The sequence below is a fragment of the Erpetoichthys calabaricus genome, chromosome 3 (genome assembly GCF_900747795.2).
Source record: "Erpetoichthys calabaricus chromosome 3, fErpCal1.3, whole genome shotgun sequence".
NCBI classification, from domain to species: domain Eukaryota; kingdom Metazoa; phylum Chordata; class Cladistia; order Polypteriformes; family Polypteridae; genus Erpetoichthys; species Erpetoichthys calabaricus.
Window position 1 is genome coordinate 262852583 of NC_041396.2, and position 26066 is coordinate 262878648.

Consider the following 26066-nt stretch of genomic DNA (forward strand, 5'->3'; position numbering starts at 1 on the left):
TCAAGGAAGCATGCATGGGGTGAGAGGGGTTGTCCATGATACCAAGAAGCTTTTTCAGCATTCTCCTCTCAGACACCTCCACCAGGTTCTCCAGTCTGACACCCAGGACAGAACCAGCCTTTCTAATCAGCTTGTTCAGCCTGTTGGCATCAGCTGTCTTCACCCCACTGCCCCAGCACACAGCTGCAAAAAACACCACGCTCTCTGCCACAGAGTGATAGAACATAGTCAGCATTTTCCTACAGACATTGAAAGACCTGAGCCTCCTCAGTAGGTAAAGCCGGCTCTGCCCTTTCTTGAAAACCATGTTGGTGTTCTTGGACCAGTCCAGTTTACTGTCAATGTGTACCCCCAGGTACCTGTAGTCCTCAACCACCTCAACATCCGTTCCTCTGATGGTGACAGGGGTGGGAAGAGGAGCCTGCTTCCTAAAGTCCACAACCAGTTCCTTTGTCTTTGTGATGTTTATCTGTAAATGGTTCAGTTCACACCACTCCACAAAGCTGTCCACCACACTCCTGTATTCATCCTCCTGTCCATCCCTGATACAGGCCACAATGGCAGAGTCATCAGAGAATTTCTGCAGGTGACATGACTGAGACCTGTACCTGAAGTCAGATGTGTAGAGGGTGAAGAGGAAGGGTGATAGGACAGTTCCCTGCGGCGCCCCCGTGCTGCTCAGGATGCTATCAGAGCAGCAGCTCTTCAGCTGGACATGCTGTGGCCGATTGGTTAGATAGTCCGTAATCCAGGCTACCAATGGGTCGTCCACCTGCATTTCCGTGAGCTTATTCCCCAGCAGTGATGGTCTGATTGTGTTAAAAGCACCGGAGAAGTAAAAAAACACGACCCTCACAGTGTTCCCAACAATGTCTAAATGAGAATAAGCATGGTTCAGCAGATAGATGATGGCGTCCTCCACGCTGATACGGGGCCGATAAGCAAACTGTAGCGGGTCCAGCCAGGGCTCCACCAGCAGACTCGGATGTTTCAGGAGCAGTCTCTCCAGCACTTTCATGACGTGTGAAGTCAGAGCCACTGGCCTGTAGTCACTGAGGGTCGATGGGTGGGTCTGTTTGGGGACAGGAACCAGACAGGATGTCTTCCAGAGTGACGGGACCCTCTGCAGTTTCAGACTCATGTTGAAGATCAGATGTGGAACTCCACACAGCTGGGCAGCACAGCACCTGAGCGCCCTGGGACTGATGCCATCAGGACCTGCAGCTTTACTGGGATGAAGTCTACACAGTTCCCTTCTGATGTCATCAGCTAAGAGGGACAGAGAGAGACAGGCTGTGGGGGCAGGAGAGGGGGGAGGAGAATGGAGAAGGTGAGAAGAGCTGAGTGTGGGGGGAGGGGACGTAGGGAAGTCAAACCTATTAAAGTGCAGATTTAGGTTGTTTGCACATTCCACGTCTCCATCCATCCCAACACCTCTCTTTTGTTTCAAGCCAGTAATGGCCCTCATTCCATTCCACACCTCCCTGGAGTTGTTTTCTTGGAGTTTGCTTTCCAGCTTCCTCCTGTAGCAGTCTTTCCCCTCTGCAATCTTAGATTTCAGCTCCCTCTGTACCAGTCTCAACTCCTCTTTGTCACCGTTTCTGAAAGCTCTCTTCTTCTTGTTGAGTGTGGCTTTGATATCTTTAGTTACCCAGGGTTTATTGTTGGGGAAGCAACGAACAGTTTTTTTGGGAACAACAGTGTCCACACATAAGTTAATGTATTCTGTGATGCAGTCTGTCAGATTGTCTATGTTGTCCCCATGGGAACTGCAGAGAACATCCCAGTCCGTTGCCTCAAAGCATCCCTGCAGAGTCTCCTCTGTCTCCCTTGTCCACCTCATAACAGTTTTCTTGACTGCAGGTTGTCTCTGGACGGCAGGTTTGTAAAGGGGCCGGAGATGGACAAGGTTGTGGTCAGCCCTGCCCAGGGGAGGGAGAGAGATGGAGGTGTATGCCTCAGTAGTATTGGCATAGAACAGGTCCAGTGTTTTATTGTCTCTGGTTTTGCAATCGACATATTGCTTGAATGTGGGTAGAACAGTGGAAAAATTTTTTTGTGATTAAAGTCTCCTGTTACAGACATTAATGCGGCCGGACTTCGAGTCAGGAGGTCCGCAGTCACCGAGCTGATGACGTAATACGCCTGCGCCACGTTAGCGTTGGGGGCGATGTAAACAATGATGATAATAATGATGGAAAACTCTCTGGGCAGATAATATGGCCGGAGTCCGACTGCTAACAGTTCAATGTGTTTAGTACACACAGCCATCCTCGCCTTAACGTGACTGGGGGAACACCAGCGGTTGTTTACATAAAGAGCGAGGCCTCCTCCCCTCTTCTTCTCGCTCCTGCCGGTGTCCCTGTCCGCTCTCACACACTGAAACCCGTTTAAATCCACAACAGAGTCGGGGATGTTTTCGTGCAGCCATGTCTCCATGAAACACATAACACTGCACTCCCGGAAAACTTTCTCTATCCTTGTTAGCGTTGCCAGCTCGTCCATCTTATTCGCCAGAGATCTAACATTACCAGTTACTACTGACGGGAGAGCAGGACGAAATCTTTTCTTCTTCAGCCGTCGTGCTTTCCCGGCTCTGCAGCCGTGGTAGTTCCTCTTGATCTCCGCGGGGATGTCGTGCCGAATGCCGGCACGGCTGTGCTGCCGGAGCCCCAGCAGCTGCTCCCGGCTGTAAACAAAGGAGCCGTGTGGCCTCGTGGTCATTGCAGAGGTGTGCAGGAGTAGTTGAAGCTGAAATTTTAGCGAGTCTTAATAAATAAATAATTACTCTATCTATACAAGTACTATAAACTAAAAAACTAACTATAGGAACTAAAAAAAAAAAAATAAGAGAAAAACAGAAAGAAGAAGAAAAGCAACGTAAATGCAGAGAGCACGCCAGACAGGCTGCCGTCTGTGACGGTGCCGGAAATCATCCTCACTTGACCTGTTTTTGACATCTTTTCACATTAAAACTGATTAAGTCAGTGTATGTGTTGCAATTACTTAGTATGTTTTTTTAAATTTTTCACTTAAGCTGGCACTTAATTCTTCAATCTGCCTCAAGAATGATTTAAGATATAAATAGTTAGGGGAAGTGACGGCGAAGGTGGTAGGGAATGAGAACGGCACCCGTACCGATAATTGATTCTACAATAAAATATAAAGAGGAGTAACCTTGGAGGTCAGTCATCACCCCGAAAGTAGATAGTAGACGTTACGTAGTATATGTGTACCAAATTACAGGTCAACAGTTCTAACGGTTTGCGAGCTACAGGTGACTTAAAATCCTGGACAGACAAATGGACAACCATGATAGCGTATCTATATATATAAAAGTCAATGTGTGTATGTATGTATGTATGTATGTTCCAGCATCACTTCTGAATGGCTGGAGTGATTTTCATGAAACTTGGTACACATGTTTCTCATTGGTCGACTAAAAATACTGTAGGGTGAAATCAACCCTAACCCGCCCCCTTCTGGGTAGGGTGGGGGGTGATCTTGTGATCTTGTTTTCATGTTATAATCCAGTTGACACTTGGAACGACAACCAGAGTGCGACCTGGAGGTGGCTGCAAGCATTCTTTATGTTTGAGAACCGCTCGCTTTTGAAATTAAATAGAGTTGGCTGGGTTGGCATCCCAACTATTTTTGGGACTCATTCTGTCTTTGTGACTTGACCCATCATATACAGTATATCTTATATATAAAGCAGACTGTAACAATCTTGCGGTCTTATATGTATGTTATCATCCAGTTGAGGCTCGGAATGTTTCTAGTGTGCTCCGTAAAAGCAACTGACAGTTTTATCATGAAAAATACATTGTATTATTTGTTTGTCGTTTGTTTTTGTTACCTATATTTTCATCTTGCATTATTCTTATTGTAACAATGTTGTAGTGGAAATGGAATTAAATCAACCTAATAATAATATTAATTTAATTGACTTTTTTTACGCTGTCAGAAATTCTGCATGTAAAAACTTATTACTACACCACAAAACAAAAATTAATCTGTCAAAAAACCTTAAAAAATGCTTCACTTTTCCCATCGTTTTTACACTATTTTGAACGTATTCTGCGATTATATCTCTCTATTATAAAAAGAAATCCTGTCCCCTGTCCTGATAGTCTACGAAACGTGATTTTTTTTTGGAATATAATTTAAAGACCCGCAGGACGAAAGAGACCTGCCATGGTGCATCTCACAGGAACACAGAACGAGAGTCTTGCAAGACACTCCCTACTTACAAGCAATATCAAAAAAAACAAATCAGTATTGTAAAGGCAGTCATGCAGCACACACAGCTTCAGGGCTCAGTGCATATAAAGTGTATAAGGTCAATACGGTAGAAATGAAATGAATAGGGTAGAAATGAAACATCGCCGATTAAACGAAGAAGAAAGAAAAGTGCTGAGAAAAGAGACTCAAATGCGTTGGACAGTAAAAAGAGCAAAAAAGAATAATCGAGGTGCAAATTCAGAAAATAAGGAAAGTAATTATCAGCCCGGAACAAGTGGAATTGAAAAAAAAGCACGTCTAATCTTGCTCAGAATTAAATGACAGTAAGTAAAAGACAAAGTAGAACTTCATAAAGACGTTTACAAACGTTGGCGCTAAACACATGCAGAACAGGTTAGAGACTATGAAACCAGGGAAATTAGAAAGGCTCAAAAAAAAAAAAAAAAAAAAAAAAAACGGCGCTATACACATGTGGAGAAAGTTAAAGGATATGAAAGTAGGAGAATTAGAAAATATAAAAAAGTAAAGATCGCAGTAGCGCAAACAAACAAACTGCCTCTTTTAGCTATGCACCAGTCTAACTTTGGTTTTGCACAATAATTACTACACTATTGCACCTTAACACTTAATTCTACTTTATTCACATAATTTTATTTATTTATTATGTTCTACTATACTGTTATCTTTCGATCTATGACTTTTTGTTAATCTAACTGATATTCTTCTAACTTTGCACAGTTTTTGATAAGCGGATCAGGATGCATTTCACTGCGTGTTGTCCTGTATAACTATGCATGTGACAAATAAAGAATCTTGAGAATTTCAAAAACGGAGTTTACCGCACATGCATTTAATGGTTACTTTGTTCATGTATATATATTTATCTGACTGCTTATTTAACACTAGAATTACCAGAGCCTACGAAAAAACTCGTAGATCCGGCCCACCTTAAATCGCTTCTTAAAACCTTTCTCACCTCTCCGCCAGCATCTTTTGTCATCTAAATGTACTGATAAAGACAAGCTGCCAGCAGCCGGCTATTCCATCCTCCCAACGACTTAGAACGTAAACGAGCTTTTCCCAGCTCATGCCTTGATTGATTATCTGAGAGTGAAGTGGAGTTTTAGAGTAGAAATAATAGATTGTTATTTGAAACACACGCATTTCATATGTGTTGCATTTCTACAGTAATCTGTGTAAACACATTGTTAAAACAGAAACGTTTTTTATATTCTAGTAGCAAATGACAAAATGTAGGCATAAACTATATAATGTATGAAGCCTGAAGTCCAAATATCAAAGAAACACTTTCACAAAAGGTACAAAAAAAAAGCCACCGCCAAAAAAACCCGCCTTAGTGTGAGACATTGACAGGAATTAACTATCACTGCTTCTGTGGCACAACAGTATCAGTTGCTGACTGGGAATCTGAAGGTCATGAGTTCAATCCTGCACAACTCCCTTTTGAGAAGTGTTCTTATTTTCACTATTTTAGAATAAAAAGATACATTTGATTTCAGTCTGTAACAGCCGGTGTAATTTATGATATTTGTAAAGTTTAGCTTTATTTTTTTAAAATTCACTTTTCATTGTCTTAGTCGTGTTCAGGATCCATCCCTACCGCCCCCCACCTGACACTGCTGTTTTCACATAAAGACGCTCTAAAGCTCTGCAGTGTACTGAAGTGTCTGCATGCACTTTTCGTGGCATTACATGTGTATTTTTTGAGCATGCCCATGTAGCTCAAACACAGGAACATATGTTGATGTAAAAGTATAATAAAACAAGTGCACTTTTATTTAAGACTATAACCGAAGAAAAAAGAAAGCAAGTTACAGTAGGCGGTTGATATGACAGCTTGCGTGGTGGAATGCTAAGAACTGCTGATTTCCATTCTGTGCTATATAACTGTTAACATTTGAATCTGATGATTGCATATAGCGCTGTCTTATTTAGTGTGCGCAAGAACATGCAGGTGGCCAGTTGCTGAGTGCTACAACGCACATTTTAAAAAAAGAAAGAGACAAATATATGTGACGTTTTGAAGAAATCATTTTATGACGCGAATAGTACCAATCAGAAAACATCGTCGAAGTAATGCAATATTATTTGAAAACGAACAGCGTCAGATCGGGTGTGAAGTTATACTGGCGCTGTTTGAGTCAGATCAGAAGCTGAATAAGCTGAAAAAGCTCCTGTTCTGACTCTAAGTAAAAAAGCATGAATTAATCAACAGAAATAACCGCGATTGACATTTTAAAGTTAAAGATTTACAGTGCATACCAATTTATAAATTCAATGTCCGTTTGAGGAAAAAAAAAAGCACTTTCTTCAAAGCTGGGAATCGAACTCGTGTCTCTGTGGCACAGTAAGGTAGCGGTGCTCCAAGTCAGCAAACCGTAGCGTTAAGCCACGGAAGCTGTTGTATCATCCTTGAACCTTTTGTAAAAGTGTTTATTTGATGTTTGGACTTCAGGCTTTACACATTCTATAGTTTATGCCTACATTTTGTAACATTTATTACTAAAATATGAAAAAGTTTCTGTTTTAGCAATGTGTTTACACAGATTACTGTAGAAACGGAACACGCATGAAATGCATGTATTCCAAATAGCGATTTATTATTTCTATTCTAAAACTCCAGCAGTTCAGTCACTCCCAGATAATCAAACAAGGCATGAGCTGGGAAAACTTAGTGAACGTTCTGCGACGGTGGGGGATGGAATAGCCGGCTGCTCGCTGCTCCTCTTAATCGGCACATTTAGAAGACAAAAGAGAGGTGAGAACGGTTTTAAGGTGGGCCGGATCTACGAGTTTTTTCGTAGACTCTGGTAATTCTAGTGTTAAAAACCTAAATTTACCCCAGGAGTCAAAAACGTTCTGTCTAGCCCTTGTACAAAAACCTAGAGAAAAGCTGGGGTATCACCTTAGTAACCCCATGCACTTTTGGAACTGGGAGAGGAAAATAGCACGACTTTACAGACAGGAGTCCAATGCAGAACTCTACTTACTTTGTTACTTTGTAAAAAAAAAATATTAACTGCTGATGATGTAGATCATTTTGTCTGTGCTGAAATTCCAAACAGAGAAACCTATCCTGACCTCAATAATACGCACAATGCTGTAGTAAACAGTATACGCTCGTACGGATGTTGACTATATGAGTGAGGCACGCCGACTCAGACAGAGAATAGGAGACGATTGCCCACAATCCCGCACCAAGAGAGAGAGAGAAGAACCATCAGCTCAACTGTGATCACATGACACTCAGCAGACAAAGCGTATACATACTACTCGTATTGCAAGACCTCGCTCATTTATCAAGTCAAAATTTATTAAAAATTTTAGCTCGTCTTGCAAAACACTTGTAAACCAAGTTACTCGCAAACCGAGGTTCCACTGTATATAATAAATGCAGATCTTTAATTGCATATTTGCCAGGTATTTGAGGGTTCCCTCAGTTCAAAAGCACACATACTGTTCTTTTGGATAACTCTAGAAATCCCGTGGTGTGTGTCAATGATTCTGCCTACTGATGGACTGGCATGAAGTCTGAGATGGAACTCTTGTCTTGCATGTGCTGTTGGTGGCAATACGGGAAGTGAACTGATGTTTTTCATGTTGAGTAATTTTAATAAAAGGACCTTTACTGAGAAGCAGGGGAAGATCTTTAAAAGGTAAATGTAACAATATTATTGAGCTAACAGTATGTGCAATAACAGTGTGACATAATAAAGCCATTTCATACAGTATGGAGCAAATAATGTGTTCATATTCAGAGGACTACCAAGTAATGTTGACCTCTATTCCAAAATTTAACAGCACCTACAAAGCAAAAAGGTATTTCAGTATTTTTTTTTTTTTTTTTTGTTACTGAGAGATGCTAATACATACAGTGCATATACTATAAAATCATTTTAAATTGTACTTCTGGATCATAAAGATTTTACTTTTCCTTGCTGAAAGCCTAACGCACCGATCAGAAAGGTGATCTGCTGTACCAGAAGATCAGTCCTAGTGGCTTCCTAAATATTTTACCAACAACAGACACTTAATGGACAAAAGAAAAATTTGATTTGATGTGCTATGATGTGACCTCTTGCTATTAAGATCTGTTTAGTATTTCTTTTATTTGCTTTCACCACCACACTTCACCATTGGAACAGTATTGGACAGATGTTAAGCAGGGCTTGGTTTCCCTCAAACATGATATTTCATCAAACCAGATTATCTTCTTCCTCAAAGTCTGAGAGTCCTTTAGGGGCCTTTTTAGAAACTCCCAGCAGATTTCCATGTGTCTTTTACTGAGGAAAGGCTTCCGTCTCACCATAGATAGATAGATAGATAGATAGATAGATAGATAGATAGATAGATAGATAGATAGATAGATAGATAGATAGATAGATAGATAGATAGATAGATAGATAGATAGATAGATAGATAGATAGATAGATAGATACTTCATTAATCCCAAGGGGAAATTCACATACTCCAGCAGCAGCATGCTGATAAAGAACAATATTAAATTAAAGAGTAATAAAAATGCAGGTATACAGACAGACAATAACTTTGTATAGTTTTAACGTTTACCCCCCCAGGTGGAATTGAAGAGTCGCATAGTGTGGGGGAGGAACGATCTCCTCAGTCTGTCAGTGGAGCAGGACATTGACAGCAGTCTGTCACTAAAGCTGCTCCTCTGTCAGGAGATGATACTGTTTAGTGGATGTAGTGGATTCTCCATTATTGACAGGAGCCTGCTCAGTGCCCGTCGCTCTGCCTCAGATGTCAAACTGTGCCTACAATAGAGGCTGCCTTCCTCACCAGTTTGTCCAGGCGTGAGGCATCCCTCTTCTTTATACTGCTTCCCCAGCACACCACCGCGTAGAAGAGGGCGCTCACCACAACCGTCTGATAGAACATCTGCAGCATCTTATTGCAGATGTTGAAGGACGCGAGCCTTCTAAGAAAGTATAGTCGGCTCTGTCCTTTCTTACACAGAGCATCAGTATTGGCAGTCCAGTCCAATTTATCATCCAGCTGCACTCCCAGGTATTTATAGGTTTGCACCCTCTGCACACAGTCACCTCTGATGATCACGGGGTCCATGAGGGGCCTGGTCCTCCTAAAATCCACCACCAGCTCCTTGGTTTTGCTGGTGTTCAGTTGTAGGTGGTTTGAGTCGCACCATTTAACAAAGTCCTTGATGAGGTCCCTATACTCCTCCTCCTGCCCACTCCTGATGCAGCCCACGATAGCAGTGTCGTCAGTGAACTTTTGCACATAGCAGGACTCCGAGTTGTACTGAAAGTCCGATGTATATAGGCTGAACAGGACCGGAGAAAGTACAGTCCCCTGCGGCACTCCTCTGTTGCTGACTACAATGTCAGAGGTGCAGTTCCCGAGACACACATACTGAGGTCTGTCTGTAAGACAGGTATGAATCAACTCCCATCTCTGTCAGCTTGTCCCTAAGGAGCAGAGGTTGGATTGTGTTGAAGGTGCTAGAGAAGTCTAGAAACATAATTCTTACAGCACCACTGCCTCTGTCCAAGTGGGAGAGGGATCGGTGTAGCATGTAGCCCAGGTTAGTGGTATGCTGCAGCAGTGGTTGTCCTTCTGGAAGTTGATGTTTAGAGTTCTAATTTATCTTGGCATTGGTTTCTGCACAGTTTTACAATACCAAGTATTTTAGGATAATGTCCGATGTTTTGTGGCGTTGTTGCTGTTGTTCTTTCAGGTTCAGTTTGTAGTGGTTGTGTGACACTAAGATTCACAATAACGTAGATTTCTTTATTTTGTTTATTATATGAAAGGGACCTCAGGAATGCCTTGACCCAGTTCACACACACTTACACACAGAGACACGAAAGACAAATGATTTACCTCTTTTTCTTCTTCTCGTGCATCTTTAAAGTCCCCACTGTACCATCTCCTGCAGAAACACCAGAAGCTGACCAATGGGAAAGAACTACTGGAGCTGCTATGATTTGTAATTAGTTTAAGTAGCACTCTTACAAATTTGGGAATTCTTCTTGTGGTGGAGTACACTCTTTCTCTTTGTAACATGGTCCTTTGTTTGTGGTTTGTTGTGCTTTTCTCACTTAGGCACTTGGCTGTGTCCTCTGCAACTTCATAGGGAAAAGTATTTCCTTTTTCTGGCACACGAGTTTAAATGATGAAGTTCCCTTTTTGAAGTAATGGCTGCTCTGTAGACTTCTCAGACTGGACTCAGTCACTGGCATAGAGCTTGGCTTGGCAGAGTAAATGTCAGTTTTCAGAGTCTCAAAGAGAGTGCTCCTCATCTGCTTTTTGGTTTCAAAGAGAGAGCATGCGTAAGAAGAGATGAATGTAGCTAGTTTTAAAGGAAGGTGCAACCTCTGGTGATTGGATTAACGTCCCTTCCATTTACAGGTACGGGTCCTGATCATAGGAGTGTTATTTTGCCTATTACATCTCGGCAGGTTCAGTTCTCAGTCACAAGTCAAAGATTAATGTCCACCTGAGTGCCCCCCACTTGATAGAGTCACTACAAAGGTGTCCGCTGATCTCAGATTTACACCTTTGTTTACAAATGAAGTACTGGTATGGAAAGTCCTGTAGTAAAGCCTTTTTCTCAAGTATACAGGCTGGGGTGGGGGGCTAGTGATGCTTTATTTCTGCATCCCTGTTAAATCTGCTGTCTTAACAGGACTTGTGTGCCATTAAAAGCCTAGCAGAATGGGCAATGCCCACTTGTTCCTACACCCTGAATCTCCTTTGAGCCAATGTCTGCCACAAGGTCTGTGCGTGTCACTACTGTGAGTGGGAATCCAACACTGCTCAGTTTTCTGTATACCACATCATACTTAGATGCTAGCAATAATAACATGATATGGGGAGGACTTGCATGGTTTGACTGGACCATTAGTTTGTACATCCATCTCCATGAGAACACCCAAAGTTATTTAGACAAGTTCGATTATAGTTAGTAAGGTTCTCTTAAAATGCTTCAATTTGCATGAAGAATTCCAGGTAGACAGTTATTATTTGAAAGGTGCTCATATTTATTTAGAGAAATAGTGCAGTACATATATTATTAGAAACATAAACATTGCTCTCATTAAAAAAATAAGACATGAAAAGAAATTAACAATCAACCTGATACACAACACTGTGACTGAAGAGGTTCAAGTGACTTTGAGGATACGGAACTGGTAATATTAGGGGGTTTCAGTTTTCTTAAAACCTGAAGTCTTTTCCATTTTGTCATCTGAAACAATCCCAGAATGCAGTGCTAGAGAAATTAAACCAATTATTGCATATTTTGTATTTAAGGTGAGTTTTTGGTCGCGGCCTCCACAACCCTAATGGAAAAGGCTGAATCTGCTCGTCTGCCTGCCTGCCTGACTCACAGAAAATGTGAGCCTTAGCATATCAAGCAGATGGAGGCTTGGCACTCCGACTCTTAAAGACCTTTTGTATCTTTGCTTCAAGACAGTTTTTGGTTCAATGTGACTTTTGGAAAGTGAGCTTCTTTAGAAATGTAATTGCTACCCCTTCCCCTCAAATCCTCAGGCACAGTTTGCCTTCACAGGACTGGGGTCCACTGTTTGTCCCTTGACAACAGATATCTTGAGGACAAGAGAAAATGAAGATAGAGAATGGCAGGGGTATGTCAGCTCACCACCTCAGGTGTCATACATAACTCTACATAACTCTATTCCTCTTTTACAAAGCCATTTAAACAGTAATTAATATCACAGTACAAAATGAAGCAATGTCTTCTTTAAGAATTGATTCACTGTCATCAAACTGTAAGGAAACAGTGAACGGAGAAAAATCAGTGACATGGAGTAAAGAATTTTCATTTCAGGATACAATAGAGAAGTTCTGAGTTTGGGTTTGAATGTTGGAATGACATGAGTTTGGCAGGCACGCCAGAAATCGAGAATAGTGGGTCAAGAATACTGAACAATGAGAAGGGCTGCTTTAGAAATTCTGTTGCTGCACATAAGGACATGAAAAGGAAAGGACAGACTGTACCGGACTGAATGGCCACTTCTCATTAAGATGTTTTGTTACATTCTTTGGTAAGCATTACAGATATTTTGGAGTGTTAGTTTTCACATCTTTATGAAGATTTACTTGAAGTTGCTGTGACTTGATATCTCAAGACTTTGCACAAACATCAACTTTGAGATGGATGCATCTGGATAGGCTGCTTTTTACATCATGTCATCCTGCATAGTAACGCACAGTAAAATGTTGTGCATAATAGTTGAAAATGGGAGGAGAAGATAATAAAATCAGATTGTCTCAGAAGTGTTCATAAGCCATCATCCTGAAATGAAATGCAAACAGTAAAATAGATTATTGTTATTTATGTGCTCATTTATTCAAATTCCATAGCTACCTATTCTATTACAACCAGCTCCATAGTTGAGTCCAGTCTTCTGCACTGTGCTGCATGCAGTAAATGCCTTTCCTGGAAGCACTGAGCACATGAAATGTATCAACACTGAACGAAGCACCAGTCCCATAGCAAGCACATTCATCCATACACCAGTTTAGAGTCACCAATAAATCTAACCTGCACAAAAAAGGGACAACATTTAGATTGCATTCAGACAGAGCTTACACTGGTATTTGAACCACAGACTCTGCAACTGTAAGGCAGCCATCTTAAGCACTATGAGATACTTCTGCCCTATTATTATTATTATTATTATTATTATTATTATTATTGTTATTATTATTATTATTATTATACACCTTATTAAAAGGATAAATGTCTGTGTGCCTGCCTGTGTGTTCATCCGGTTGCTATGTCATTCCCAGTGGCGGACCGTACATTTCACACCTAGGCCTTCAGTAGTGCTCCGTCTGAATCAACCCGCCCCTCAAAAACTAATTTATGGTTATAAAAACCTTCTTAGTATGCAGAAATACAGTATAAAGAGCCGTTGCATCGCAGATAGATAACTCCTGTAGCCACAATAAATGCCTTTATTGAATAGACAAACCAGGGATGAACAAGTTCCTTTCTACTGCAGCTACAGCCCGCGACACACATAAAAAACATCAATAATAACTCATAATCTATCTATCTATCTATCTATCTATCTATCTATCTATCTATCTATCTATCTATCTATCTATCTATCTATCTATCTATCTATCTATCTATCTATCTATCTAAACTTGCAATATTATTTAGGAAAATCACAACATTTTACTCACCAAAAATTCGGATTATTTGTAAACAAAATCCATCCTCCTCTCTTTCCTCAAAAACAGTTCAATTACTCTGTCGTACAGATTATCTGTGCGCTTCAGTTCCATCACGAAGTCCCTTTCTATCGCCATCGAAGCTAATGCTGAAAGTCGAACCTGCCCTGTCGTATTTCTGGCATAAGTTTTAATTCGCTTTAGGGTTGAAAATGTCCGCTCGACAGAAGCAGTGGACACGGGAATGGTCACTGCCAAACATACCAATATGTAATAGCTGCCCCATGATGCTCTCATTCAGATTTTTATATTACACCATCCTATCCAATCAACGGGTCTGAATACGGTGACGTTGCCGTACGCCTGCTAGAGGGCCCTAGTGAAACCAACTCAAAATCTGATTGGTTGAAGCAACAGTTTAATCAACATTTATTTTGTGTTAGAGGGCCTGCAGAACGGATTGTGAAGGCCCCTTGGCAGACTTCTTTGACTTTGACCCTGCCTGGCAACAAATGATGGCTGAAATGTGATTGGTTAAATGCTTTAATACGAAAATACATGTCTGGAAGCAGCCTGAGCACAAACATCGGAAAAGCTATGAAAGGAAGCGGACAGACTATTTGGAATTATTTAATAAGTATTCATGGACAAAATATAATTAACATCAGTTTGTGATTCAGATATTTTTTTAGGCCAGCAGAGAAGGCCTTGCAGGTCCTGACGGCCCGCCACTGGTCATTCCAACAGAGGGCACATCGCAAACATTAACACTGCTTTCACAAATCCCACACCAAAAGGCATTGAACAGAGGAATATGTATTGCATTTGTCATTCCAGCAGATGGCGCATCACAATCATTTATAGTGGCATTAAACAGAGACATATGCATTTCTTTAGTCATTCCAGCAGATGTCACATCACAAACATTTGTTGTGATGCATTTTATTGCTACAAATGTTTGTGATGTGCCATCTGTTGGAATGACAAATGCAATGCATTTTATTATTACATGCATTACAAAATACAATCCAACAGTTGGTGCACTGAAATGTTTCAACCCATCTTAGCTATTATTATTATTATTATTATTATTATTGTTATTATTATTATTATTGTTAAATATATATCTATGAGGGTGGCACGGTGGCGCAGTGGGTAGCGCTGCTGCCTCGCAGTTGGGAGACCTGGGGACCTGGGTTTGCTTCCTGGGTCCTCCCTGCATGGAGTTTGCATGTTCTCCCCGTGTCTGCGTGGGTTTCCTCCCACAGTCCAAAGACATGCTGGTTAGGTGGATTGGCGATTCTAAATTGGCCTTGGTGTGTGGGTGTGTTTGTGTGTGTCCTGCCGTGGGTTGGCACCCTGCCCGGGATTGGTTCCTACCTTTTGCCCTGTGTTGGCAGGGATTGGCTCCAGCAGATCCCCGTGACCCTGTGTTCGGATTCAGCGGGTTGGAAAATGGATGGATGGATATATCTATTAATAAGTTCAACCATTTTCTGCTTGTAGCTTTATAATAGCAAAGAGGATTCTAAAAAATGAATGTCTGATTGAACATTATGCTTATTTCAGAATACATTTAATTTTCATTTATAGTGAAGGACTACATCTTTGTGCATCTGCAAAGGAAAAAAGTTAAAGGTTATTTCCATGCTGAAAAAGAAAGAAAGTAGAAGACACAACATTTCAGCTGTTTAACCTTCATTAAGAACTGCTTAAGATTATACATCTGAAACTTTGTGTCTCTTCCCTTCTGTCCATTTCAGCAAGAAAATGACTTTTAACTTTTTCCATTTTCATTTCCAGTATATGCTAATAAATTTGACAGTCACATTGCCCTGGCTACTGAATTGATATTCCAGCACTCACACCTACATAAATGTACACAACTGTATGAAATGTCATCCATTTGATTATTTCTGAGCGCAGGTTCTCCTTCACAGAGTTGCACACAGATGGAGTCTAACCTGGCAAGGTTAGGCATAAGGCAGGAAAACGTCTGAGGCAGGATGAGAGGAGGTCACAGGACACGCATACACATTCACATCATAGGCCAATTTCGAGTCGCTAAGGGCCGGTTTATACTTTAAGCTCAGAATAGTTACACACATGCATCATGGCTGTCACACATTCCCAATGTTCTTTTGATGCATCCTCTGAGCACGTTGTAAGAAATTAATGTGATGCGTGTGCAAGTTGCAGTACCAGCAAAAATATGGGTGGGCTGTGTGTTTCAGTTTGGTAGGTGCTGTCAACATCGTTGTTTGCTATCAACATGTGACGTCTTGCAGCTCCAACACGATTAATGTGCGTGCTTCGATGTTTGATGAATGGGTGGATGCGGTGAAGCCAATCATCAGACTTAAATGCTGACATATGAATGTCTTCATGGTGCTTTTCTTCACTCATTTCTCGCACAGGCAATACAAACATAGCATTTTCCCCATTGTAATGATGCAATACATTTAAAGGTCTCACATACCATCTTCTGTGTTGCTATTGTCATCTTTTTTTTTTTGCACCTTTGCAACAGCCTCAGAATGCATGGAATTTTTATCTTTAACATCTTTCTTCCCTCAACTCACAGCAGAGCGAAACCAGATGTTGTTTTGTCACTGTGATGATTTCACACCTAGTGAAATCCTCCAGATTTACTTGAAGTACACACACAAGTACTGTATATTCAGTGCACTGCTTACGTAGCAGCAGTATCCTCGAGCTCATGCGTCTTGTAGCATTAAGCATATTCCTGACCTTACACTACACAGACTGTGACCTGGGTGGGCAACTCATTACCACATGAACCAAAGTCCAAAAACATCAAAGAAAGGAAGTGATACTTAGTGGGAAGCCAGTCACTTTAGTGATGCACACCCTTACTGGTCCCAGTAAGAGTCACCAGTTGATCTAACTTGATTGTGTTTGGGCTGTTGAAGGTAAAAAGTTTATCAAGAGAACATCTATGCAAACAAAGGAAGAACAAGCAAACTCCACATTTACTGTATTAAATATTCTGCAACCTTTTTAATATTTATAAAATATTGTGATAGCACCACAAAAATGCTAAAAATTTCTCCCGAGCATATTAGGATTTCAGTTCTCCCAAACAAACACAAAAAATTAAATAAAACTAGCTTTCATCCAAAATATGGAAGCTTTGTACATGCACATGACCCTTTACCCCATGTGGTGATTAGTTTAATTTGCAGAAAGCATCAGAAGACTTACATCATCTTGACCTCTCTTGCGGCAGTCCCCGCACACACAGCCAAAACATCCGTTGATAACCTGAATGCCACACAGCACCACTTCCATAATTCCAAGAATAAGCAGAATGGAAAAGAGAACGATGTTCCAAAGGACAATGTTATTGGGCTCTATACATGATTTCCACATGTCCTTGTTGAACAAGTAGCTGTTGCTGTCAGAAAAGATTGAAAATAGAAACTATTAAGATTCCAAATGACGACAGACCAATACAATAATAATCAACACCCATATGTGATTAGATTTAAATGTTTATACTGGTGACGTACAGAGATTATAAGAGTGCAAAATGGACTATATGCTTGAAAAGTGTAAGCAGTCCCATTGATACAGAGCTCTGTTTCCCATGATTTTGTTACATATGTGCTGTTAGCCAATATACACAAAAGAAACATTTGAAACGGAGTTATTTATCATATTCCAATCAGCTACAATATTAAAATCACATGCCTAAAATTATGTAGGTCCTCCGGGTGCCACTAAATCAGAACAGAGGCATCAAGTCATGGACTCCTTAAGGCCTCTGAAGTTGTCCTGTGATATCAGGCACCAATACACTAGCAGCAGATCCTCTCAGTTGGGAGGTGGAGCCTCCCTGGATCAGACATGTTTTTTCAGCTCATTCCACAGACACTCAATCAAATTGAGATCTGGTGAATTTGGAGGTTAAGTCAACATCTTGAACTACATATCATGATCCTCAAACCATTCCTGTACAATTTTGCAGTGTGGCAGGGGTTAAAGTGGTCTGAAGTGATCTTTATGTTGGTGGTACATGTCAAGGTAACATCCAAATAAATGCCAGGACCTATGGTTTCCCAGTAGAACATTTCCCAGAGCATCACACTGCCTCTACTGACTTAGCTTCTTCCCATTGTGCATTCGGCTGCCATCTCTTCCCCAGGTCATCCACATGATCTAAAAAAAAACGTAATTAATCCGATCAAACCGCTTTCTTCCATTGCTCCATGGTTCCATTCTGATATTCACATGCCCTTTGTTGGCACTTTTGGTGGTAGACAGGGTTTAGCATGGGTGCACTCACTGGTCTGTGGCTATGTTGCCCCATAAGCATCAGGCTACAATGCACTGTGTGTTCTGACTCCTTTCTCTTATGACCAGCATTATGTTTTTTTTCAGTAATTAGTACTACAGTAGTTCTTCTGCTTGATTGGACCAGACGGGGTGGCCTTCACTCCTCACGTGCATCGACAAGTGTTGGGTGCCCATGACCCTGTTGCCTTCTTTAGATCACTTTTGGTAGGTACTAATTCCTGCATACTGGGAACACCCCACAAGACCTGCCATTTTGGAAATGCTAAGCTCCAGCCGTCTAGCCATCACAATCTGGCCCTTGTCAAATTCACTCAGATCCTTACGCTTACTCATTTTTCCAAAACATTACCTTCAAGAACTGACTGTTCACTTGCTGCCTGATATATCCCACCCCATGACAGGTACCATTGTCACGAGATAATCAATGTCACTAACCTCACCTGTCAGTGGTTTTACTGCTGTGTATATTTGGCATAGACCATTACCCATGGTGACTTGCGATTTTAAACATACTTTAACGCCTGATGATTCACAGCAGAATAAAGATGGTAATGGTGTTTGCAAGTGTTAGGACTATGGGGAGCTAGTGGTTGAAATTTTCAAATGTAAGAGCCAGAATCCTTAGGAGGTAGGGACTTGCATCATTCTCTCAGCGACTTTTGTTGGTGACCTGCTGCTGAAGAATTATTACCAAGAATGGTTTGTGACCTAAAAGCTGTGGGAGATGAATGGCAGTTTTGAATATTGCAGGAGTGCTGGGTGACAAGGAAGAGCTTACCTTTGATATGTATGCTATATATTTTAACAGTCAGAGCACAGGGATGTTAAGTGACTTGTTCAAGAACACAGAATGATTATGAGATAAGGACAGATACAGCAACCTTATGGTTTACAGCAAGTTCTTTAGCTAGTATGCCACACACACATCATATAAGATTATCTAAACTCCATTGAGCTACTGGAAGTTCACTATCTATATACCCATCTATAAATCTGTATATTTGGTTGAGGACCACAGGATGCTACATTAACATATTGCTCAAATTCAGTTTTTAGTATACCCCACTATAATGGCCACATGTAATGGGTTGGACCGCACTGCACTCATGTGGGCTTCTTTACTGTGGACTCTACAGTATTATAAACAGAGTGTATATTCTTACTTTCCAGAAAAGGGGTACTCCCATGTGTTTTCAGTAGTCTTGCATTTGGGGCCATCATTGAGTCCTGATGATGCCACAGACAGGCAGTACAAACCTCCCACCACACCAAAGGCAGAGGAGAACACAGAGTTCAGCATCTGAAAAGGACAGGAAAGAAGCAAAAGGATGAGATGCATGTTGAATTGACACTTCAACACATTTGCTACCAGAAAATTGAGCTCCACTGGTCATTTTAAGATGTAACCTAATGTAACGTATCATTCTCAGTGCCACTGTTGTGCATTAAACTCAGCTTTTTTGGTTTGAAATTTGTAAGAAATATAAAGAAACCATTAAAAATGTTCAGTGTGGATGACTAATTATAAAAGTAAGTCCCAATAATTTCTAATTGTTGTGATATTTCATAAAAGCTTAGCAAATGCATAAACAATTTTTATCTTAATCGTGTTATGGAACATAGTGATACTCAACTGGATTTAGGCCCCAATCATGTGAAACATTTCTAAATACTTAGCTAGCCATTTGGAGTGTAGTGATTATGGCCTCTCAATTCACTATTTCTTTTCAAAAGCATCATCTAGTGTTCTCATTATATTCATTTTTTCCAGAAAGATGAACCAATGATTCAATCATTTTGTTTAGACTCTGTGTTCACCTTAAAAATGTTAAATTCCTGAATTTTCCTGTCATGTTTCTAAAATATGCAACTTAGGCTATTTGGTGGTCTGCATGATGATATGTGTACTGTAAATATGCCCTAGCGCTTCGTCCAGCGTTGGCTTCTCTCTTGTGCCTGATGCTGCTGGGACAGGCCACCCTCCACAACCATAAAGATTGGGTTAAGCAAATTAAAAAAAAAATAATGAATATATGGGGATTTAAACATAAAAAATAATACAGAAGAAAGGGTCCTACAATGCTTGATCACATTAGAAGGAAATATTTCCAAGCAGCTTCTCTCTACTGGATTTCAACTCATGATCAGGTTACCATATAATTTTAGGAAATTTTTCTTTATCATTTATTGCTAACAGTGGTTTCATCATCAGTCTTTAAAAATTCTATAATACCGTAAGAAATTCAATTGTTATATGAGGGACATTCAAAAAGTTTCCTCACTTTTATATTTTCGTTGAAAACAGTGAAGGCGGGAGGAGTAGTAATTGGGTATTAAAAAGTTGGTACAGCACTGGGAAAATTCCAGTATAGAAAAGGGATGTAATTTGTTCTTGAAATTCTTAATAAGTACAGTTAAAAAAAAGTGTGGAAACTTTTTGATCATCCCTCATATTTAGCAAAAAGAGCAGCACGGTGGCTCAGTGATTAGTACTGCTGCCTCACAGAGTAGGCATGCTGGGTTCCTGCACTTGTGATCTGTGTAGGGCTTGAATGTTCCCCTTTTGTCTATGTGGGGTTTTCTGCGACTACTCTCATAATTCATCCTATGTCTCCAAAGATGTGCTTGTCAGGCTAACTGGCAATGTCCTGCTACTGTTGCTTTAAATTACAATTTGAATAAAGTTGTTTCGATTTTTACCATTTAAGATTTCTAAACCAGGTGTACAGTACATTAGAGAAAGCTGACTTGATTTAAGTTCTGCAGAAAACATTCATAATGTGACATGAAAAAAGGCTCAGCTTCTCGAGAGGCGCTGGTGTCCCTCTTTGCAGCCTGCTTCTGTGTTATGGTTGAAAGTCACATTTACCTTATGGGTGTCCCAATATGTTTAAACTATCAGCAATATCCACCATTTGTTTTTTTAGTGATTGTCACTGTAAACTGAATTCTTTTTTTATGTTATTGCTTTATATATGCTCATATGTATGACTATTATAGAGCAAAGGATTTTTTCTAACCTCCCTTAAAACATGTGAAGGTTTGCTCAGGTGATTTTCCTTAAATTTCTTAACTCTTTCACTGATCATAGAATGGTTTACTACTTTTTAGCTGTCTTTCTTATCTACCTCTATATAAGCTTAGGAATCTCTTTGTCTTGTCAGAGTGACTCAAGTAGAATGTGCGGCAGGCAGTGTGGTGTAGTGGTTAAGGATTTGGACTTCAAACCCTGGTTTTGGAGACTCAAATCCCATTACTAACACTGTGTGAGCACAAGCAAGTCATTTAAGCTGTGCTCCATTTGGGGAAAGCAAAAGAAATGTAACCAAATGTTGTAAGCCATCTTGTTTTTTTAAGGGTGTTAGTTAAATAGTTATACACGTAATAAGATATCATTTGAATTGTAATAAAGATACTGAACCCTTTGTAGAGTGATTTTCGGAAGTCAAGCAAAATGACACCTTTTATTGGCTAACTAAAACAATTACAATATGAGGCAACTCAGGCCCCTTCTTCAGGGAAGATTTAATACAGAAACTGGAGTTCCCTGTGTTTATATAGACACCAGGGCAGATATAACATTGGAAAACCTTTAAATGAGACATCTTAAATGTAAAAAATGAATAAACCTCTCCAGACTATGATTCATTAAGCAAGAGAGGAGAATAATGTATAGTCAAGATCTTTGGATAAGATAAATGTTTAACAAAGTCTTTTGAAGATTCTGATGAGTTTTTCAATACAATGTGGGTCTGTAGACCGGTTGTTTGTGTCAGTCGGAGAGATGCAAACCATCCTCATATCTGCCCATAAAACTCTTGTCTCTATTCAAACCATGTTGTAATGTGTTAAATTTTAGCCTGAGTTTGACTTCCCATTCTTTTCTCTCCTGCTGTGTTCTGAAGTTGCCCATAAGCACTGTGACTTTAACGTTCTTATCACAGCTGTGTCCATGTGATCTCCTACAGGAACATCTGTGTTGCCATGCTTGATGTGGAACCTGTATAAATTCATTCTCTGGCTGAGTGTTTGTCCAGTTTCTCCCACATACAGTGCAGTGTCAGGACATTTCATACGGAGAATTAGGTAGACAACAGGATGATCTGCAGGAAAATGATCCCTTTATGTGATGTTCTAGTCAACAGTGTGGTATAACTATGCAATCTGTGTCATAAATGTAAGGACATGTTTTGCATCTTTTCTATAGGCTGGGAGATGTGCCATTATCTGTTGGTTCACCCAGGGAGCTTCGGACAATTAGTTGTTGCAGGTTTGGTGGATGTCTGTATGCCAGGAGGAGAGGTTCTGGAAATATCTCTCAGCGTTTCATCATTATGTAGTAGTGGCAAGTATGGAAAAACTTTGCCAAAACTTCAGAATACTCTGTTGGAACGTTATCCAAAGATCGTGCCTATACATTGTTCTCCTCTCTTGCTAAATGAATCTTAGTCTGGAGAGGTCTATTAATTTTTTATATCTAAGATGTCTCACTTAAAGGTTTTCTAATGTTGTTTCTTGTCCTAGTGTGTGTATATAAACACAGGGAAGTCCAGTTTCTGTATTACATCTCACCTGAAGAAGGCACCTGAGTTGCCTCAAAAGTTTGCATATTGTAATCGTTTTAGTTAGCCAATAAAAGGTGTCTTTTTGCTTGACTTCTCATTTCATTCATAGTGGCTAACATAGTACAACACCCTACTACTACAGTGATTTTGGAAACATTTTTTAAATGAAATCCACAACAGTCTCTTATGGATAATTGTTTTTTAATTGATAATAATTGCCTTCAGTTTTTGTAACAGTGAGCTGTAGAAAAACAGGTTAAAATGATCATCCACTCAAACTTAATGCTTTCAGTTCCATTAAGTTGCCTGCACATTTTAAAACACATGTATTTTTATATTAGATGGGACATCCATTCATGTATAGATTGTGTAAAATCTGATATGACCCTGCTCACAAGAACAGGAAGTGTGGTGAAGTGGCTAGCGCATTGGACATTCACTAGACATCGTGTCAGACGGGCGGCCATTCACCTGCACTTCATGCATACCATAAAGTCCATCGTTGTCCTCACAGAGTTAACATCTTTAATTTGCCTTTCTACTAGAAGATAAGATTACAAGTAGGTAGTATTTCAAGCAGATGGAAACACTGTATTCTGGCATACATTTTAACACCTTCCATGTGTTTAAACAAAAATTAAGTAAAACAAAAGTGTTTTCTGACCACCTATTGACACTATGAAACATTTAAAAAGATCTCATAAAGATGAAAATATGAAAAATTGAGCATAGCAGTATTCCACTAATATGATCTGGCATTGGGCTTAAATATTAACATATGATAAAGAAATATGACCTTTATTAAACAAAATCTCATTCTCAAGAACATCAGTGGAAATCATGGAATGTGCATTCAAGAAGTAAGAAAAGAAGCGCCTCATCAGCCAAAGGGTTGTGGGAACCTAGAATACACTACCAATTCGTATAGTTGAAGAGGAGACGCTCCTTAGCAAAATCACCTATTACTAAAAAGATCGTAGTCATTTAATATTTTGCTCAAAACCCAATGCTTACCATAGCAGTCAATATAAACTGTTACTAATTTTCCCCGATTCTGTTTGGTGCTTCTTTCGCTGGGCAGTGTGGTCTAGTGGTTAAAGCTTTGGACCTCAAACCTTGAGATCGTGGGTTCCAATCCCACTACTGACACTGTGTGGGCCTTAGCAAGGCACGTCACCTGCTTGTGCTCCAATTGAAAAACCAAAAGAAATGTAACCTGTTGTAAGTTGCCTTGAGTAAAGGTGTCAGCCAAAGAAATATATGTAAATCATCTCTGTGGTGCCTCTGCTTTGTGGTTAAATACATGGAGATTGACATCAGAGATATGGGGTTTAATCTTCATTTTATTATATTTCAGTTTTTACATTTAAGAAATCAGCTTAGTTTAGGATATTGTCAAATGTCCAAGAGGAATGGGTGGGCAGTTAACATAAGTCATCAGAACTGTGGCTCCAGTAACCAACCAGTTACCCTGTGACGATGTGGGTTCTGCTCCATGCTCCCTTTTTGCTTCTGGGAGCCCTGAACCCATCACCGTCGGTAATGCCATCGATGAGCTCGGCAGTGAGGCACAACAAATGGAGCAAGTGGATGGTGTAAAAAGGTGTCAAGTACTTTTATTATAAAACCAACAAAACATTCCAAAACAAAGCAAGTGTTCAAATAAATAGTGCAGTGCATCACAAAAGTCATTAAATAAATAATCCAATAAAACAGACGTGAAGTGAAGGTTAAAAATACCATAGAAAAAAAAACAATCCTTTAAAACGAGGTTAAAACCATGCTGGGAGCAGTCCTTTAAAATCCAAAGCCTGCTGTCTTCTTTTATCTGGCGGTTCCCCTGCTTGTCCCATACGGGCTTCTCAACAGGGGAGTCGCCTTTCCTGCAGCTGACCTTACTACTGTCCAGTTGCCTTCCGTTCCCTGGCTCCATACAGCTTCCTTACCGGACCGAGACTTGGGTTCCTCAATGGCCAGGTCGCTAACACTAAGGCACACCTTCCCAAGACTCCACGACTCCCATTGCCTTCCGCGGGAAGTCATCCATACTACCTCTCACTCCAGCTACTAGCAATCGTTCAGCTGGAGCGACCACTTCCAACTGCCCCTCCTCTAGTGTCGGCCCTACACTTCTCGTGAGGGGCTCTTCAATCCAGCTGTCTGCGAGCGCTTGCTGTCGCTTGCTCTGGCTTTCTCCTCCAGCTTCCTACCTTCTTCCTCCACAACCTCTGTCTTTCTTTTCTTTTACTTACTTTTGTTTTTTCCTCTAGCCGCCTCGCATGCTTCTATTTACGAAGAGGACGTGGCAGCTGTGGCAATCAGCAGCGCCCAGGAACAATTACAGATGCGGACGGTTTCTCACCTGTGCACTTAGGTGAGAAATGCCCACATCACTAATTCCCCTGGAACCGCTTCAGCCACACAACCACCACACCCCCTCGCTAAGCTGCAAGCGCGGCGATTATTTATTTAAAACCGGCCCTATTGACAGGAGCTGTGGACCCGCTACACCACATACCCCAGAGGTATATTGTTCTGCACCGTTCTGCTTTTTCTCTTCAGTGTCATCAACTTGATATATCTCGATTACAATATTAATAGATTTTACATTGCAATTATTTGTCCATGTTCATCATTGGGATCGGTTTTGGTGTTTAAATTAATATGTGTGTGAATCTGAGTAAATGCTTTATTGCTCAGATACTATTATAATATAATATAATACAATATATCCATCCATCCATCCATTATCCAACCTACGATATCCTAACGACAGGGTCACGGGGGTCTGCTGGAGCCAATCCCAGACAAAACAGGGCGCAAGGCAGGAAACAAACCCTGGATAGGGCGCCAGCCCACCACAGCAATATAATACAGTAATATAATATACTATAATATAATATAATCTTTATATATAATACGCTACCGTGGCTGTCTGTTTGTCTGTACAGGATTTTAAATCACATGTAGCTTGCAAACCGTTTGAACTATTAACTTGAAATTTGGTACACATGTACTACGTGACGTCTATGGGCGCCATTCTCATCCCTACCACCTTCGCTGTCACTTCCCCTACCTCTTCATATCTTAAATCATTCTTGAGGCAGATTGAAGACTTAAGTGCCAGCTTAAGTGAAAAATTAAAGAAAATCTACTAAGTAATTGCAACATAAACACTGACTTAATCAGTTTTAACGCAAAAAGATGACGGCGAAAGAAGAGAAGAAGTGGGCTGCAAGGGTGGAGAAAAGAAGAGCTGCCCAGGAAGCGCATCAACCTCTGAGCAAATGAATGGTAAACGTACAAAGAAAGAGGATGAAAACTAGGAATGCTCAAGTTAAGAGTATTCACTTCACATTATCGTTCAGTGCGCCTTTACTGGTACTATTATAATAATCATATAATGATTACATCTTGCCTGAAGAAGGGGCCTGAGTTGCCTCGAAAGCTTGCATATTGTAATCTTTTAAGTTAGCCAATAAAAATGTAATTATTAATAAATGTAATGGCTTTGTGTCCATGCTTAGTGAATAGCAATATACATTAATTAGCTGAACTAAAACAGCAATAGCAAGCAATTCACAAACCTGCACCATCCTCTAAAATATCATAGGTCAGAAAGGAGCTTTGACATATGCAGTTATTTTGATACACTATCAGTCATCAGTAGTAGACGTCACTAAGGTTGATTCAACAGAGACTGTTTTCAGCTATCAAAGAGCAGTTCCA

General features: G+C 40.4%; 1 protein-coding gene across 1 annotated transcript in view; it reads right to left on the reverse strand.

The window, feature by feature from the left end:
• Positions 1-11264: 11264 nt before the first annotated feature.
• Positions 11265-26066, reverse strand: part of tm4sf5 (transmembrane 4 L six family member 5) — a 30996-nt gene continuing 16194 nt past the window's right edge. Inside the window, exons 3-5 of the mRNA XM_028798176.2 lie at positions 18936-19072; positions 16678-16870; positions 11265-12565 (exon numbers count right to left, since the gene is read on the reverse strand). Coding sequence (XP_028654009.2) covers positions 12551-12565; positions 16678-16870; positions 18936-19072 — 345 coding nt within the window. The 3' untranslated portion in view covers positions 11265-12550. The remainder of the gene's footprint in view (positions 12566-16677; positions 16871-18935; positions 19073-26066) is intronic.